The 18,045-nt window shown below is 44.9% G+C and overlaps 1 protein-coding gene across 5 annotated transcripts in view; it reads left to right on the top strand.

The window, feature by feature from the left end:
* The window catches only part of LOC308480771 (protein EFR3 homolog A), a 50,632-nt gene that overhangs the window by 9,404 nt on the left and 23,183 nt on the right, over window positions 1–18,045 (top strand). For 3 of the 5 annotated variants that reach the window (XM_081012577.1, XM_081012578.1, XM_081012579.1), the window contains exons 2-10: window positions 246–298; window positions 6,728–6,804; window positions 7,400–7,527; window positions 7,821–7,971; window positions 10,530–10,651; window positions 11,625–11,774; window positions 11,952–12,089; window positions 15,246–15,324; window positions 16,605–16,740. In XM_081012577.1, the coding sequence (XP_080868703.1) occupies window positions 289–298; window positions 6,728–6,804; window positions 7,400–7,527; window positions 7,821–7,971; window positions 10,530–10,651; window positions 11,625–11,774; window positions 11,952–12,089; window positions 15,246–15,324; window positions 16,605–16,740 (991 nt within the window). In that variant the 5' untranslated portion in view covers window positions 246–288. Of the gene's footprint in view, window positions 1–245; window positions 299–1,368; window positions 1,562–3,647; window positions 3,663–6,727; window positions 6,805–7,399; window positions 7,528–7,820; window positions 7,972–10,529; window positions 10,652–11,624; window positions 11,775–11,951; window positions 12,090–15,245; window positions 15,325–16,604; window positions 16,741–18,045 lie in introns of all 5 variants that reach the window. The other 2 variants (XM_081012576.1, XM_081012575.1) reach the window with 2 other exon arrangements.

Here is an 18,045-nt window from a genome sequence, read left to right as displayed (position 1 = left end):
GGGGCGCAAGAGAGTGGGGCCCTAAGCTATAGCTTGTTTAGCTTATATGTAAATCCAGCACTGCTTGTGAACAGGACTAGGGGCTGGGTGGGTTGTCTCTGGGGGCTGAGCGCTTAGCTCCATGTCTTCAATGGGATCTTCTTCTCTCTTCACTGTTCAGCGGGAGTTAGTTGTAAGCCTGTTAACAGCATCAGCTGCACCAAGTCAATGGCTTTGACGTGACGACTTCCTTTTTTCTCTTGCAGTTTATCGCATGGTGGAAAATAGGAGCCAAGTTTCCCATCAACAATGCCTGGCAGTAAGTATGGCAACCTGTTGGAAATGTAAGGCGTTTGCACTGAGAATTTGAGATTCGGTCCTTCGGAGGAAATCTCTTCTGAAAAAGAAAAGCAGAAACAAAACGTGGCAAGTGTGAGGCATCTTTGAACGTGGAGCTCTGGCTTCAGACGTTGTAGCAGACGTGCTCATTGCCATCCAGAAATGTATTAACTGCTCTTGTGAATACTCCTAGCGGCTAGAGGGCTTGAGTCTTAAGCTGCTAGGCAAATGTAGCAGTCAAAGTGGAACTCCCTCCAGTGCAGAGCAAAAACTGCTATTTAAATACTTAGCAGAAAATAAAATGGACACTTATCGGTAAAATCTGGCTAACTCTTTTTTTTATCAAGACATTCATAATAGAGAGGTCAAGAAATAAATATTCACACAGTTGAAACGAAAGCTTGATGAAGGAAATAACTGGTGTGCAGTTAGTACTGAGGTTCACAGTCATGCAGTCTTTAGATGTGGCTACTATAATTAAAACATGCACAGAAATGGGAAATCCCTTGTAGTAATTACTGGCCAAGATGGGCAAGTAGCTCAGCTACTTGTATTCTTGTGCTTCTTTATTTTCTTGTATGCTTGGGTATATCTCCCTTTAAAAATAATAATAATAATAATAATAAATCAGTATTTATCCCTGTTTAAAAAAAACATTTTAAAATTTCTAAGTTATTCAGAAGCTCTGGTCTAGGGGGAAAAAGGGTTACCTCTCTTTAAAAGACAGACCGTTCATTTTCAAGTGTGGTGCCCCTTTTTAAAAACACCTAGTTCAGTGACTTAGAAACATCAATACTTTTCTATTCAGATATTTCTAAGATGCTTTGTGTGTGAGAAGCCTTGATCCTTCTTGCAGAACTAGTGAAATACAATGGCCTTTGATTTCAATATTTTTTCATACTTTTGTGTGTGCACATGAGTACCACAACATTTCCTTCTGTAGCTGGCATTGTGTCTTGGCTGTCTTTGACAATGGATTAGAAAGAGAGAGAGATCCTTTTAAAGTACGCTTTTCAAGTGTGAACAATGTATTCCTTTTATTGAGTGCAGCAGTTGATCAGCATCACTCAGGCTAGGAAGAGAAGGAGCTCTTTCAACATAACAAACAGCAACATGACATTGGCTATACAGCAGATGCAACATTACAGAAGAAATGTTCTGTACTTCTGGAGCGTTGGCGGGCTGCTAAAGTGAATGTCAAGCTTAAGGCTAATAGCATTTGGAGGTTGCTTGCATGGATGTGGTGAGCTCTTTTGCTTTTTCTAAAATTGTATCAAGAATGATCTTCAAATAGATTTAGTTATTTATTTGCTGCTTATGATTATACTCTTGCCTTCCTCCAAATGGAGCCAGGGAAGCTAACAACAATTTAAACCATTCTCTCTCTCTCTCTCTCTCTCTCTCACACACACACACACACGTGTGTGTGTGTGTGTGTATAAAAATTATAATTAAACAATTTAAACACTGAAGACAGCATCAGTTCATAAAGTTCATAAACCCACTCTTGATACACTGTACAGTTAGGCACCAAATGCTAGCAAAATTAAATGTGGTTTTAGGCGATGTCCCCAATAAGGGAGAGAATCTGATCACAACTTCGTTCCATAAGAAAGGGGCTTAACTGAGAAGGCCCTGCTCAGCACCACCTCCCGGTAAACCTTGGCCATACATTACTGGTTTCGACTACAATAGGTTGTAGTAATAATCATGATGGAACCAGAGGAGGAGAAAGGTTATATGGCCCCAACTCATGATTCTTGGTGGGTGTCTGAGGCCCCGCAGTTCAAAAACATCCCCAAATGCCAGTATATTTTAATCCTGTTTTTTACTGGCTGTGCTATTCTGCAAGGCTACTCAGTTGTTACAACTTTTCATAGAGTCATTGTTTTGGAAGAGACCTGGGGGTTTGTCTAGTCCAACTCCCTGCTCAAAGCTAGGTCTGCAATGCAGACTGCAATTATAGCATCTCTGACCCATGGCTGCCCAGCTTCTGTTTAAATACTGCCAGCAAAGGGGGTTGGACTAGATGACCCTTCGGTCCATTCCAACTCTACAATTCTATGAGTCTTAAGAGCCTCACACTGCCCGAGATGGTCCATTTTTCTTCCGCTATATAGGTATTAGCATTTAAAGGTCTCTCCTAATGTTTAGCTTCCCCATAGTTTTTATTCATTGGTTCTAGGCTTGTTCTCTGGAGCAGCAGAGAGCAACTCTGCTCCCTTCAGATACCTGAAGGTTTCTATCATGCCATCCCTTAATCTTACGTTCCTCAAGAGAGCAATTGCAGGTATCTGAAAGGTTATCGCACAGAAGCTGCTGCAGCAGCAAGCTGCTGTCTGGCCCGGAGCGCTATTTGACGCCTGTCCTGCTAGCAGCATTAAACAGCCAGCCCTCTGTACCAATGTGGGTGGCTGGGTTACAGTGTGTACATATATTTCTGCACAGAACTGTATTAGCCTTATTTCTGCAAATGTTAATGCAGTTTTTTTTATGGGTAGTATTTTGAGAGAGTTTGTTTCCTTTCTCCTTTAACCCTACGCTTATTCGGCTGTAAATAATAGGCTAAGCTTCTTATTAGGACAATGGAGAAATGTCCTTTCTCCTTTTGTGCGTCTCATTACAAGGTGGCCAGGCTTAGTTACATGCATGTCAGGTGCACTGACCCCGGCCGTGTGGGGCCAGGCGCTCTCTTTCATTTCCAGAGCTTGGCATTGTCGGTGCAATTGGATACGCGGCGTTCTCATGTGCAGGGTCCCTTGGCGCTTCTGTCACGTGCAGGGCTAGCTAGATAAGTGTGTGCTGCCTCTACCTGAATTTGACATTGCCGAGCCCGGGCAGGAGAGAGCCAGGAAGGCGTAGAGGGGCAGCTAAAGAAAGGAGGAACTGCAGAACTGCCAGGAGGGAACAGGATGAAGACGTATGTGGCAGTTCCTGTGGCTGAGCAAGATAAGTCCTATGACTACAATCCTGACTGGGAACCAGGCCCATGCGTGTGCCTTGGTAGGTGAATTCTTCAGAGCGCCTTCTCTTCCCCTTCTCTCCCGCACACCCGTTCCGTTATTTTGCTGAGAAGGAGCATTGCTTTCTCTTGAAAGTTTGAAAAACATCTGTATACTCAAACCGTCCTCTATCTCTTCTTAATATCTTCAATGCATGCAGTTTGAGCAAACCCGCTGGATTATTTCTTAGTTGAAAGGGGGGGCAGCGTGAAAAGAGATGTTAACATGAGCCTCTTGTTCAAACGTGGAGTAAACTGTGCTGTTGGTTTTACTGCAGATATAATTTCAAGCTGCTTTTTGCTTGTTTCCCTACATATGTCTCCCCAGACACATATTCTCCAGGTATATAAGTCTGTTCTTACTGTGTGGACCAGTTGCTGGCATGTACCATAACTGTATACACTTAACGTTGGCGTTGCTGCCTCCTTGCATGGTAGCATAGTGGTTTTCTTGGTTTGATCGAGTGTAACTGTGTGCTGAAATCTTGGAAATTTGACCAGTTGGAAGCTAATGTTGCTTGCCCCATATTAGACCGAAGGAAGGAATTTGCAAAGGGGGAGAGGGAAGGCAACTGCATACAGGAAAGGACAAATGTCCACTTTAAAATTAACATTTCTGAATTCTTGAGTGGGGTGTTCTAGATCAGAGAACCTCAGGCCAGAGGTAGCCCTCCTAACCTTTCTGACTGGCCCTTGGAATGCCCCCCAGTGCTTTTTCTGGGCTGGTTTGTGTCCTTGAACTCCCACAATGCCCCTCTCTTGCCAGGATGGAGAGGGGTGGGTGAGGGAGCATAGTAGAAACTTGCCTGCAGAATGGAAGTGAAACTTACATCCACTGCTGTGCCCGCTTTCGTCTCCAGCCCCGTCCATCAAAGGCACGTGGCCCCCAAAAGGTTGCTCAGAAAGGAATGTGGCCCTCAGATGGAAAATGGGTTCCCCACCCTTGTGCTAGACCCATGGAAGCAGCTACGTCTCTAGTTTGTTCCAGCTCACACCCCACTCTTTCCCATTTCCGAAAGCAATATTCAACATAATTTACATAGTCTGCTAGTGTGCATGAACCGAGTTCCATAACTTAGGGTCTGCCACAGAGAAGGCCCTGGCCTGCCTCCCTGCCAAATCAAACAGATCCTGAGCTTCTTTGATGGATTTTGCAAGCAGAACCTCTGCAGTCAGAAGTGAGCATGACGTGAGTTCAGTGCAGCCTCTTCTCAAGAAACTCTGCCTTGGGTTGCAACCGTACTGATCCTAATGAATTGGTATTTTGCAAGGACAGCCAACAGAGTGTCCCTCCACATGTTCTTGGACTACAGCTCCTATCATCTCTCATAATAATAATAATAATAATAATGTATTTATACCCCGCCCATCTGTCTGAGTTTCCCCAGCCTCTCTGGGCGGCTTCCAATCGAGTGTTAAAAACAATACAGCATTAAATATTAAAAACTTCCCTAAACAGGGCTGTCTTCAGATGTCTTTTAAAGATAAGATAGCTGCTTATTTCCTTCACATCTGAAGGGAGGGCGTTCCACTGGGCAGGCGCCAGTACCGAGAAGGTCTTCTGCCTGGTTCCCTGTAACCTCACTTCTCACAATGAGGGAACCGCCAGAAGGCCCTCGGCGCTGGATCTCAGTGTCCGGGCTGAACGATGGGGGTGGAGACCGAGGCCGTTTAGGGCTTTAAAGGTCAGCACCAGCAACTTTGAATTGTGCTCGGAAACGTACTGAGAGCCAATGCAGATCTCTCAGCACCAGTGTAATGTGGTCCCGGTAGCCACTCCCAGTCACCAGTCTAGCAGCCGCATTCTGGATTAATTGCAGTTTCCGGGTCACCTTCAAAGGTAGCCCCTCATAGAGCGCATTGCAGTAGTCCAAGCGGGATATAACTAGTGTTGGGTGGGGATGATGGGAGCTGTAGTCCGCCACCATCAGGAAGGCACCACATTAGGTAACTCTGCTAGATGCTGCTGCTGCAGCTGCAGGTCAATGTAGCTGCTGTGTTTTTGGACTCTCTTTGGGAATGTGGCTGTGGCCACTTCCCTGATGAGCTCCTGCACTTCAGAATTGACCACTGTGCCATTGGTGATCAGTTCGAAGAACGCAGAAGTTGGATATTAAAATGCTGTTACCTTGGGCCCAAGCGTGTATCTTTGGCTGTTTTCATGCAAGTCCACCCATATATTCAAGAATCTCCACAATCAGTTCAAGGGATCACAGACTAGAGTCTGGCTCTGTCTCCAGGCTTTGAATGTAGCTTGCCAGGGAAAGACCCCTTTACAGATGAGTCCTGAGCAGGATTTACGCAGATGGATTCCAACTTGGGAGAAAGGAGAGATGTGGATATATTAACATAATAATGATGTCAGACCCGTAGAGTTCAGCAGAGCTTACTCCTAGGTGCTGCAGCCTTAAGTTCAGTTCAGCTGCTCTTTCTTTGTGCAGATCTTTCCCTCGCATATTCATATCAAAAGAGGAAATGGATATCTTGCATTTTTTTCTGCTGGTGAATTGGATACACTTTCTACCCATCTTTCCAAACTGAGTGTGGTTTTGGGAGCATGTGAAACCACTCCTTTGATTTCAAAGGATGTCCCCAAATTTTGTGTATGTTTCAGATCTCCTTGCTGTGCTTTGATTTTGTGTTTTTATCTTGTACTATTATGCTGTGAATCGCCCTGAGATCTACAAAGGAAGGGCAGAACACAAATTTAATAAATATAAATTAAAAAAATTAAAAAATTATGTGCACAAGCTAATAACGTCTGTGTGCGCACGCGCGCGCACACACACACACACGCTGCTTTGTTTTACAGCAGAGACTTGATAATTGAAACACGTACATAATTATGTGTGGGCTTAAAAGTCACCACATCTATAAGCACCTTAAAGTCCATTGTGTGCCAAGCTGTATCTCGTGATCTAAAACTGGCTTAAAGCTGCACGGCTTCCCCCCCTAGTGGTCATGATCTGAAAACAGGCATAGGAAAACTCGGTCCTCCAGATGTTTTTGGACTACAACTCCCATCATCCCTAGCTAACAGGACCAATGGTCAGGGATGATGGGAATTGTAGTCTCAGAACATCTGGAGGGCCGAGTTTGCCTATGCCTGTTTTCAGATCATGACCACTAGGGGGGGAAGCCGTGCAGCTTTAAGCCAGTTTTAGAGCCAGTTTTCACTGCTGCCCTTCATTCATCTGTTGAAAGTTGCTGCTTTCCCCACTATTAAAACCATTGTTAAAATTCTTGAACCTACCTACACCTGTGGGACACTTTCTCACAAAAGTGCGCATGTACCTGAGCCTGCGAATTGTGGATGTGGGTGTCATTGCGAGTGGAGATTCCATTCTGAAAAAAAGGGGCTCCACCTCCACAGAGTTTGGTTCTCATTGTGGTTCTTGTTTTTTGCAGGAGTCTGCTGCTGCTGTGCGGCCTTGCGCCCCCGTTACAAGCGCCTGGTAGATAACATATTCCCCGAAGATCCAAAAGTAAGCGAGCCCTTGCAGTCCGTATTTTAATTTGGGGTGGGGTGGGGGGAGGGGTTGTAGGGAGTTTTGAGGTTTTCGTGCTCAGGCAATTTTTTCATTTTTAGCTTTTGTTTAAAGATGTTATCTTGGCAAGGTTGGCCAGCTGGCCACTTCAACGTTGTGAAATCACGCAGGTTGTGATGCTATGTAAGATAGCACTAGTTATGGGTATGGATATAGCTGCACACGTCGTATGAGTTTCACACAATATACCGTATTTTTCGCTCTGTAAGACGCGCCAGACCATAAGGCGCACCTAGTTTTTGGAGGAGGGAAACAAGAAAAAAAATATTCTGAATCCCAGAAGCCAGAACAGCAAGAGGGATCGCTGCGCAGCCTGCATTCGCTCCATAAGACGCACACACATCCCCCCTTACTTTTTAAGAGGGGAAAAGTGCGTCTTATAGAGCGAAAAATACGGTAGTTTAAAATGTATGCTTTGATTAGACTAGCCTCGTAAGTCTCATAAAATCAACTGTAGTAAATATCAGCTTGTACAATACAAACCAAATTTATCTTCAAAGTTGTTTCCTTGAACTTTCTCTTACCTGTGCAGGATGGCCTTGTCAAAGCAGATATGGAGAAACTGACTTTCTATGCCGTATCTGCTCCTGAAAAGCTTGATCGGATCGGTGCCTATTTAGCAGAGAGGTTGAGCAGAGATGTTGTCAGACACCGCTGTGGGTAAGACTTCTGCTGACGCCCACTTCAAATCTTGCTTCTCATTCCCACCCCGCCCTGCCAGTACAGGCCTCCTTTCCTGTGGCAAATGAGAATCACCCCAAGCAAGGAGGCTGTGTGATGTTTGTAAATGGGAAGAGGGTGGGTTCTTCCCCCCTCCCTGCTTTTGGGCTTTCAGTGTGCCACAGATTAACAATAACAGATAATATCTATGCAGGCCAGCTAGTAGAAAAGTTTGTGGGCTACCGTGCCAGGGGGTTTTCCTAGCAGGCCTGTGCTCACCTCTCTGCATGCAGGTATGTCTTCATTGCCATGGAAGCCCTAGACCAGCTGCTCATGGCTTGCCATTCTCAAAGCATCAAGCCATTTGTGGAGAGCTTCCTTCACATGGTGGCCAAGCTTCTGGAGTCTGGAGAACCGAGGCTGCAAGTCCTGGGAACCAACTCGGTGAGTGAACGCTCCTTGGGTCCCCCACTTGGTTCTCCTACTGTCTGGAGTCAGTTTAGTTGCCCTGGCATGGCCTTTGGGGAGCTGCGCAGAGGATATGGCTAGGAAGAGGCAGAGAGGAATGCAGTTACTTCCAAACCCCTGGTCGTGTGACCAAGCTGAAAAGGTTTAAGGTCAGTGAGAAAGAGGAGGATTAGTTTGAGAAGATATTGAATTATTTGAGTAGGTTTGAACAATTTGGGGCAATTAAAGTGTTAAAAGTTAAATAAACCTTGTGGACGGAGGACTGTTAAGGTATATAGAAGTGTACATAGGGTTAATTTGAATATGTTGTCGTTATTGAATATGTATATTATTGAATATTGTATACCCAATGTATCAGCTGCCTGGGGGTTTCACTGTTTGTGTTTTGGTGGTTGTTAAAAATAAAATAAAATTTATTTTTAAAAAAAAATCGTTTCCCTGGCATGGCCTTTGGGGAGCTGCACAGAGGATATGGATAGGAAGAGGCAGAGAGGAACGCAGTTATTTCCAAACCCCTGGTCGTGTGACCAAGCTGCAAGGCTGCATACCTTCTTCCCTGGTTATGATTCTGACTAGCCACATGTCGTCCCTGAGCCTCCCCTGACTGCATACCATGAAATGGATTGTGCTTAAAAATCTTAAAAATGAAGTGGGTGATTACCGGAGACAGAGCCTTTTCTGTGGTGGCTCCTCACTTTTGGCAGATATCCCCTTCGAGGCCCCCGCTCTCATTTAGGCACCAGGCAAAAACATTTCTGTTTCCTCCAACTTTAAAGAACTGCTAACGTAAGCATCCTTTAATTTAGGGGTGGATTGCTTTCACCCTCAGTTTTAATCTGGCTATTTAGTTTTGTTTTGATTTGCCGTACAGTTTGTATACATGGTTGTTGTTGCTATTTTCAATGTTCCTTTTGGTTTCCTATTACTACTCTACTACCTAGGGAACATAAATCTGTGCTGAAGGTATGGGATATAAATTTAAAAATATTGGTGGGATAATGGCCGGTTCTTAAGCATAGAAGGGGGAATAAGAAACCTCCCAAACATCTGGTGGATTAAGTCAGGCCCTCAGAGACACAGGTTAGGAAGAAAGAAACCCTTCCCTCTGGCCATGGTTCTTGTGGAAGGTGTGAGTTGGCTACTTAGAAAGCCTGCTGGAAATCCACTCTTTATATTTCTCCAGCAGATCTGTGCAAGCCTTTAAATAGAAGCTTAGCTTGCCCTTTATCTTCCAAGTCAAAGGTATTCTATTCCCTCGTCATCACTGCTGCATTAGTGATGAGCTCTGAGTGCCTTCTGCTTCTGCACTCTCGACTGTCCTGCCTGTGATACCGTTTCACGGTAACAGAATCCAGTCTCCAAAGTGTAGGAGTGTATTGCAGCAAGCAAGGAGTAGCTGAAACGGAGTCAAGAAAGTTTTGAGAGTCAGGCCTGGTCTGAGGATAGGGACACCCAACAGGACCAATGTGAGGGTAAGGGTCTTGTGAGCTCAGGTTGGTTCAGCTCAAGTGCTGTATCAGGGATGCTCCAGGTTACTTTTATGTATTTAAAATATTTATATCCTCTTTCAATTTCAACAAAATGTACAAGAAGCTTCCAAAACAACACAAAACCTCATTTAAAATCCAATAAAACCAACATACCAAATCAATAACACAGCAGAATAGAGCCTAAAACATCAAAGGTGCTACAAACAAACCAGTAACATTTCAAGGCAGCTTTTTAAAAATTGACCACGCTACTTATTAAAAGCCTGGGCACACAGAAGTGATTTGCTTCTAAACTGTGCCCAGGGAACGTGTCTGAAGAGGCTACTTCATAGCTAGAGGTGCAACCACAGGAGTTGCCCCATTGCTAAGTACCTGAGCTCCAGAGGTGAGGCAACTAGAGAAGGGTCCCCAAAGAAGAGAGGAACTACTGGGTAACATCCCAACATTTGCCCTAGCATACTGGATTCAGCAGCAGCAGGCTATCAAGTTACTAACCTGGTGGTTTTTTAGAAAGTGAAGCTTGCAAGACACACTCCCTGTTGCATACTATTTACCAGGTGCTGGAGCGTTTCTAGAGAGTTGTCCTGATGTGGTAAAAATACCAGGTCTTGCCACATTGGAAGAAAGGTTTGCCAGAGGGAAAAGACCTGGGGAATTTTAAAGACAAGCGGCTGGCTGTCTTGCTCTGTGGGATTAAGATCTGTGCCTTTTGCTTCCGGTGCCCTGAAGGTTTGGGATGTATGAAGAGAGGGCTGCCCTCCTGGAAAGCCTTGCACCCGACCTCTTTCCCCACCAAAGAAAGGGGATGATGATGATAATATAGGGATAGCCAGTCAGAAATGCTTAGAAAAAAGACGGATGAATAACAGAAGTGATTTTCCTTTGTTTCCACCCACTGCATGCAATAAACTACGAATGGTGCTACTTTCTGGATAATTTCAACTGTAGTCGGGGATTGCAGCATTTTGGGGCTGGGTGATGCCAACTTTCTGATTGCTTTGAAGCTGTACTGAATCCTCTCCATTTCTCCGTCCTCTTCTGCAGTTCGTCAAATTTGCAAACATTGAGGAGGACACGCCTTCCTATCACCGCCGCTATGACTTCTTTGTGTCTCGCTTCAGTGGCATGTGTCACTCCTGCCACAGTGACCCGGAAATACGGAACGAGTAAGTAACAATGTGCGACAAAGGGACGGGAGCACTTTCCGGTATCTGCTCTCTAAATTTCCAGGCTATTGAGAATATCTGCAATGGCAAAGCTCAGCATCTTCCTCCATTCATGCTCTGCCAAGCACCGTCAATGGAGTTTAATTCATGTGCCCTTTTCAGAGAGTATCGAGTCTTTCTGCTGAGGCTTGCCGGGGAAGCCTCTGCCAAACCAAAAAGCTCTTGTAGCTTAAACCAAGTACCCAAGAGTCCATGAAGCTCAATACCCAAATGATAGTCATCTGAGATGGGTTGTTACCCTAGGGGTGGGGGCAAACATAAGTAAATAATAACCTGAGCCACTTTGCTCTGGAAAATGTATTCATCATGTTTTTGTCTCTTCGAGCATTGAACTGTTGGAGAGAACATTCTGCCAGTTGGAAGCAAAAGGGGATGTTGAGAGTGCTGGTGGACTGGGTTGTTGTAGTTTTTTTGTAAGAACAAATGCTGTTTGATTGTTTAAATGCATAATCATAAATCAGCACTTTAAAGAAACACAGAAGGTGGCTGGGGCACTAGAAGAAGGGCAGGAAGGATAAAACTGACATAGAAGACTCCTTTCCTTGCCAGGGGCAGGTATGCCCATCATTCATTGAATGAGGTTAGGGTGAAACTGGGCAGAAGAAAAGAAAAAGTCATGCTGGCTCCTGTCTTTATATGCTTGAGTCTGGACTTTGATGTCCTCCTTATGTGTCTTCATCAAATATATATGCCTGCGTAGAGATATTTGCTCCCTGGTCTCAGTAATCAGATTGGCTAGCCCTGCTGCCTTTGGGCTTAAGCTCTGGGCATTCCATCTTCCATAGAACTGTAGAGTTGGAAGGGATGCCCAAGGTTCCCCTACTCAAACCCCCTGCAGTGCAGGGATCACAGCTAAAATGCAGGGATCCTGCAGCTTTCCCTTCTATGAAAATGCCATTGTTTCTTGTTCCAGGATCCGAATTGCTGGAATCAGGGGCATCCAGGGGGTGGTTCGCAAAACCGTAAACGACGAGCTCCGAGCCACCATATGGGAGCCTCAGCATATGGACAAGATTGTTCCCTCGCTGCTTTATAATATGCAGAAGATTGAAGATGTCGACAGGTATGCCTGTCTCTTGGGGGGCTGGGCCCTTTGCTGGCCCTGAGGAGGAGGAGGAGGAGAGGGGTTAGGTGTGGGCAGGAGGTGCTGTGGCTGCATCATCTGTCATGGCAGTGAAGCACAATGTCAAAGCCTGGCAACCCTGTCCAAGTGTGTGTATGTGTGTGCCTGTTTTTGCAGCCGGATTGGGCCACCCTCCTCTCCAACAGGAGGCGATAAAGAGGAGAACCCAGCTGTGCTGGCTGAGAATTGTTTCAGGGAGCTGCTGGGCCGCGCCACCTATGGAAACATGAATAATGCTGTGAGACCAGTCTTTGCGTAAGCATCTGTTTACTTATGTACTTCACTGCATTTTTACCCTGTCCTTCCTCCCTAGGGAGCCCAGGGCGGCAATGCTAATGTTAAATGTAAAGTAATAATGTAATGTTAAAGCAATACAGCAACAATCAAAACATATTTAAAAACAATTAAAACCAACCACATACACCTGCAGCTTGTAATTTCAAGGTTAGCAGGAACAGTATCTTTCAGCCATCAAATGCCTGAGTAAAGAGAAATGTTTTTACCTTTCCCTTGAACGTTAATGATGAGGACGACAGGAGCACCACACCAGGGAGGGCTTTTCACAAATGAGGAACCACCACCGAGAAGGCCCTGCCATGGGTCAGTGCCAACTGGGCAAAAGCCAATGGCAGCAGCAGCAGCACCAACAGGGTCTCTCCTGCTGATCTTAGGGCCTGAGGGGGTCGTGCTGGAAATCTCCAGAATCCTCTAAGAGTTTCCTGGGGGCAGGAAATGCCTTTGAAATAGTTGGCAAAACTCCCTCAAGGCTGGCTGTGGCTGCTGAAAAGCCCCTAGAACACTATGTTTCCCTCAGCTGTTCTGATCTTCCATATTGCTATATAACCAGTGCTTTTTTTTCTAGGAGTACACAGGGGTACGCATACCCCTAAACATTTTGTGAATCTAATAAGTTTGGCCTCATTGAGGGGTAGTATTTCAATATGAGTAGGAAAATGAGAATACCTCTCAACATTTTTTTAAAAGAAAACAAGCACTGTATATACCGCCTCCCCTGGTATGCCCTGCAGAGGACTTTAAGGTCCATGAATAATCATACTTTAGAGGTCCCGGGCCCTAAGGAAGTCAAATTATCCTCCACCAGGGCCAGGGCCTTCTCAGTGGTGGCTCCAACCTGGTGGAATGCTCTGTCCCATGAGACCAGGGCCCTGCAGGATTTAACTTCCTTCCACAGGGCCTGGCTTTCAATTTGAACTTAGCCTGATCTTTTATTCCCCTTCCTTTCCTACCTCTCCCCTTTTTATGAAGATTACCCGCTCTGGGGTCCCACAGCTAATTCTCCCCTGGTCTCCTCGCTGGCCGAAATAGGACTAATTTAGCCAGCTAGCCCTGGTGATCCTCTAATGTTTATTGGATGGATTTCCCCCCTAAATTGATTTTTAATTCTGAATTTATTGTTATTCATATTTTATACTGTATTTCATGCTGTTTTTTGTTGCATCAATTAAGTGTTTTAAATTTGTTGTTAGTGTTGGGATACTGCCAGGGAGATAAAATCCATCATGGCCCCCAAGCCGGCTGCCGGATGATCCATCGACCTCCCGTAGGCACGCAGCGACATGAGTTTCTAGAAAATATCTTGCCACATTCCAGAGCTCATGCACACTCTATCAGCAGATAATGCACAGCCAAAAGTTGCACTCAGGAGAGCATTATTTACAAGTTTATTCAGCGTTGATCAGAACACAGAAAAACATGACTGCCTGCTTTAGTGTCTACGACACAGAGAGAAAACGAAAGCAATAGCAAACATAAACATCCTGTGAACAGGACATGTGCAGACTCTGACTCACAAAGCCTGCTCCCTTTTAAGGTGGAACGGAAATATCCTAACAGTTAGCTACCCTGAGCCCAGTTTTCTGAACCGGGAAGGGCGGAGTATAAATAAAAATTATTATTGTTATTATAATTATAATTATTATTTATTACTATATAACTGTCTGTGTCCCATGAGCCAAAAGCCAATCCTGAAGATGTACTTAACCAAAAGAACAAAAAGCAGCTTGGTGTAGTGGACAGAGTACGGACTTTGACTGTGTTCAGTCCTCATTTAGGTTGGCTCTGAGCAGGTTGCTTAACCTGCTTTCCTGGATTAATATCAGGATAAAAATAGGATGGCCCTGTGTGTGCAGGATACAATACATATCCAAATAAAATCCCCCCACATTCAGCTTCAATAAGCGATGCTGTATGTGATGATATGGGATCGCCCCCTTCCTGCCTGTGCTCCTCAATTTGAATACATCAAGTTTTGCTTGCTCGTCATCCTTGCTGGTTGAAATTCCAGCCAGCAAGCCAGATGGTGCAATGACATTTGGTACAGCCATTTGCTGCTTAATACTCCTTGCATCCGCACAGCGGAGGACGGAGGATGCTCTGGAACAGCCAGTGGCTGTTGTGCTTCCGTGCTTTTCTTGGGCTGAGGACTATGTGGCAGGAGCCCTTTCCTCATGGATAGAATGGGGAAGCAACAGCAAAGAGAGGGAAGAGGGTGGAGATAATCCCTGGAAGAGAAAGCTTTGTGGTTGAAACAGGAGCCTACCTTCCAAGTCACCATCTTTAAAATCCCTGGCATGCAAGTAATGATCTGGAGGTTACTCATCAGCCAGAAGTCCTTACATAGTTTGACATTCAACAATCTTCTTTGCTTACATCAGTTACAAAGGGCAAATAGTTTGTGATTTGCCCCTTCTGATTTGCAGCCTCAATCCTTTCTTGGTCACTTTGTAGGAATATTTTGAAGGGGGAACCTGCAGTTTACATAATCATTCACTCCTCATAGCTCTTACACTAAGCATATGTTTTGTATTTGGACATCTGTACAAAAATGCTGGGACGTGGGTGGCACTGTGGGTTAAACCACAGAGCCTAGGACTTGCTGATCAGAAGGCCGGAGGTTCAAATCCCTGCAACGGAGTGAGCTCCCATTGTTCGGTCCCTGCTCCTGCCAACCTAGCAGTTCAGAAGCACATAAAAGTTCAAGTAGATAAATAGGTACTGCTCCGGCGGGAAGGTAAACGGCGTTTCCGTGTGCTGCTCTGGTTCGCCAGAAGCAGCTTAGTCATGCTGGCCACATGACCTGGAAGCTGTACGCCGGCTCCCTCGGCCAATAAAGCGAGATGAGCGCCGCAACCCCAGAGTCGGCCACGACTGGACCTAATGGTCAGGGGTCCCCTTTACCTTTTTACAAAAATGCACCTGGAGAAGCATCCCTAAAAGTTCACCCCTCATTCCAGAATGCCCCAATTCCTTTAAATACAGTGGTTGCTTATTCATGCCAGCTGCTGCTTCTTAGAGTAATGCGACAGCCAAACTAGGATTTGACATCCGAACAAGCCCATTGTTAAATGTTGAAATTGCTACAGGTGCTTAATAATGGTTTGTTTTTAACAGACATTTAGACCATCACAGACTGTGGGACCCCAATGAATTTGCTGTCCACTGCTTCAAAATCATCATGTACTCCATACAGGTATGTTTACCCTGTACCTATTTCATAGTCAGTCAACAATAATCCATTAAGACAAAGGAGGAAGTTAGGGCTGGAACCAGCAGACGCCCCTCTGGTTGTTTGCAGGGTCAGGCTTCTGCAACATTGGAGGGTCCATCATAATCGTTTCAGGGGTGTTCATGCTGGAGAATTTATCATTAGCGTCTGGTTTCTGCCGTTTAACTCTCTTCTCTCAAGTTCCTGATACATATTTTGTAGTGTTGTTGAAGGTAATATGTCTTGAGTATCCTCTCATGGTGTGGGAGGTGAAAAAAATAGTTTCTGTTCTAGCAGGGTTTTCTGTTGACTGTTTTTTCTGTCCCTCCATCTGTATGTTTAGTTTTATTTAACAGGATTTATATACCCCTTAATCTTCAAAATCTCTAAGCAGTTTACATAGTATTTGTTGTTGTTGTTTAGTCGTTTAGTTGTGTCCGCCTCTTCGTGGCCCCCTGGACCAGAGCACGCCAGGCACTCCTGTCTTCCACTGCCTCCCGCAGTTTGGTCAAACTCATGTTCGTAGCTTTGAGAACGCTGTCCCACCATCTCATCCTCTGTCATCCCCTTCTCCTTGCGCCCTCCATCTTTCCCAACATAGTATTTAAAATACATAAATTACACACCCACACACCTCCCCTGCCCTCTCTGCTTTTTAGTTTGATAGATATATCTGTTTTGCTTGTATCTGGTTTCAGTTATTTTTTAATTTATAGGTTGATTGTGAGCTACTCTTAAGTGCCTCATACTGGGATGGAGAGCTGGGATAAAATGTATTAAATATAGACAAAACTGAACTCACTATAGGTGCCAGGTTTTAGGGAAATACTGTTCAAAAACAGAAGGATAGATGAAAACATCCTAAAGATACTTGTTCTCTGCTGGACTGGAAATTAATAGAGTTCGCTTTGAGGATGAATTCCCTCCATCTGTTTTGAAATTCAAGCTCCCTTTACTGTGAAATTTAATTTCATTCCTTCTGTTCCTTCAAATTTGTCTTCAAAACCCACAGCGCCTTTTCTGGACCTCCAAAGAATATTTTGTGTACCCTCCCCGCTTTGTGCTCTTTATTCTTCAAACTCTGTCATCTCTCACTTTTATTCAAACGCCTCTTTAGAGTATAATACAGCCTGGCTCATCCACTGGGTTCTCTGGTGGTGTGTGAATGTGCCTTGGTATTATCAGTTAGCACGGTCAACTCTGGAGCCATAGCTGTAATTTTGAAGGGCTATAATGAGCTTTTGCTGTTTCCTTCCCCTTCCCAGGCACAGTATTCTCATCATGTGATACAGGAAATCCTGGGGCACCTTGATTGCTGCAAACGAGACTCTCCCCGAGTTCGAGCCGGTATCATCCAGGTCCTTTTGGAGGCTGTGGCCATTGCTGCTAAAGGATCCATTGGTGAGACCAGCTAATTAAGGATGGCTTAAAAACCTGGGAGTATTTGGAAGGGCTAGTTGGTTATCGAAATGTGGAATAGATAGTGCCATGTCTAATTCTGGTTTCCTTCCTCATATATCTACCCCCCCCCCCCCCCGGTAGAAGAACAGTAGATTATTGGAGTTACTGGTTTTTTTCCTTGTTTTTATTATGTATTTTGTGTTTTTGACTTGTATTTTAATGCTGCCCACTGCCCTGAGAATATGGATGAAGGGTGGTATATTATTATTATTATTATTATTATTATTATTATTAATAATAATAATTTTATTAATTTTATTAAATAATATTCTTTTTATTAAAAATCATATTCTCAGAATCTCCTTTTGACAGCCTTGGGGCATGTGTGCTAAAGTTAATTTATCCCTTTCAAAGAGCTGTGACCGGAAGTAGCTCCAGTAAACAGAGGTGTGACCCAGTGTGCAAGGACTAATTACTGCTAATTGGTCTGCAGATAAAATGCAGGATCTGTAGGCGCAGACAGAGAGAGAGAGAGAGAAGGCAAGTGGAAGTAGACCTGGCAGGAAGCCTCAGGCTCTCAGAGCAAAGGCAGGAGTCCTAGTGCGACCGTGAAGCAGGAAGGACGAGTGGTCCTTGGGGAAGAGGGTGAGCGAATGCCAGGATATTTTTGTGTGCAATAAATGGAGTCTCAGGAAGGGAGTCCTTGTGATGGAGCCTGGTGTCAAAATCACTGCATGGAAGACGTGGGGGCCGCAGGATACCCAGATAGTAAGGATGCCCGTGTTGCAGAACAGGCACCCTGTGGATTCTCCTGGTTGTCTTTCCGTTGTTGACTTCTACACGTTGTTTTTTCCAGTTGGTGGATGTTTTTAATTTGGCTTTTTCCAAAACGGAAACTTGACGTGACAGATTGCTGGTTTGTTGGTCTTCTTTTGACTCTGGTGCTCGCTTGTTGCGACAAACTGCTTTTGTTGTTTGATTTTTTTGTTGCTCTGGAGTCTGAACTTAGTGAGGAGTAAGAGGTGCAGAGTGTCATTGTCCTAAAGCCCTGGAACCTCTTGGCCAGACATCATGCTTTGCTCCACATGTGGGCACTGGCATCTTTATCATGGAATTTGTACTTTGAAACATGCATGGGGCGGATTTAGGGATGTGCAAGCGGTGCGCACACGCTGGGCACTGAGCCAAGGGCACAGGGTTTTGGGAAGGGGGCGCCAGGCTCTTACAGGGTCCTAAAGTCCTCCCACCTCCCCCCCCAAACCTTGTAGTGCTTTCCCAGCTTCTGGGGAGGAGATGAGAGATCTC

This window comes from Podarcis pityusensis (assembly GCF_964106645.2).
Source record: "Podarcis pityusensis genome assembly, chromosome: 7".
Lineage (NCBI taxonomy): Eukaryota > Metazoa > Chordata > Lepidosauria > Squamata > Lacertidae > Podarcis > Podarcis pityusensis.
The sequence above is the reverse complement of the archived record's forward strand: the minus strand, read 5'-3'. Positions and strand labels throughout refer to the sequence as shown.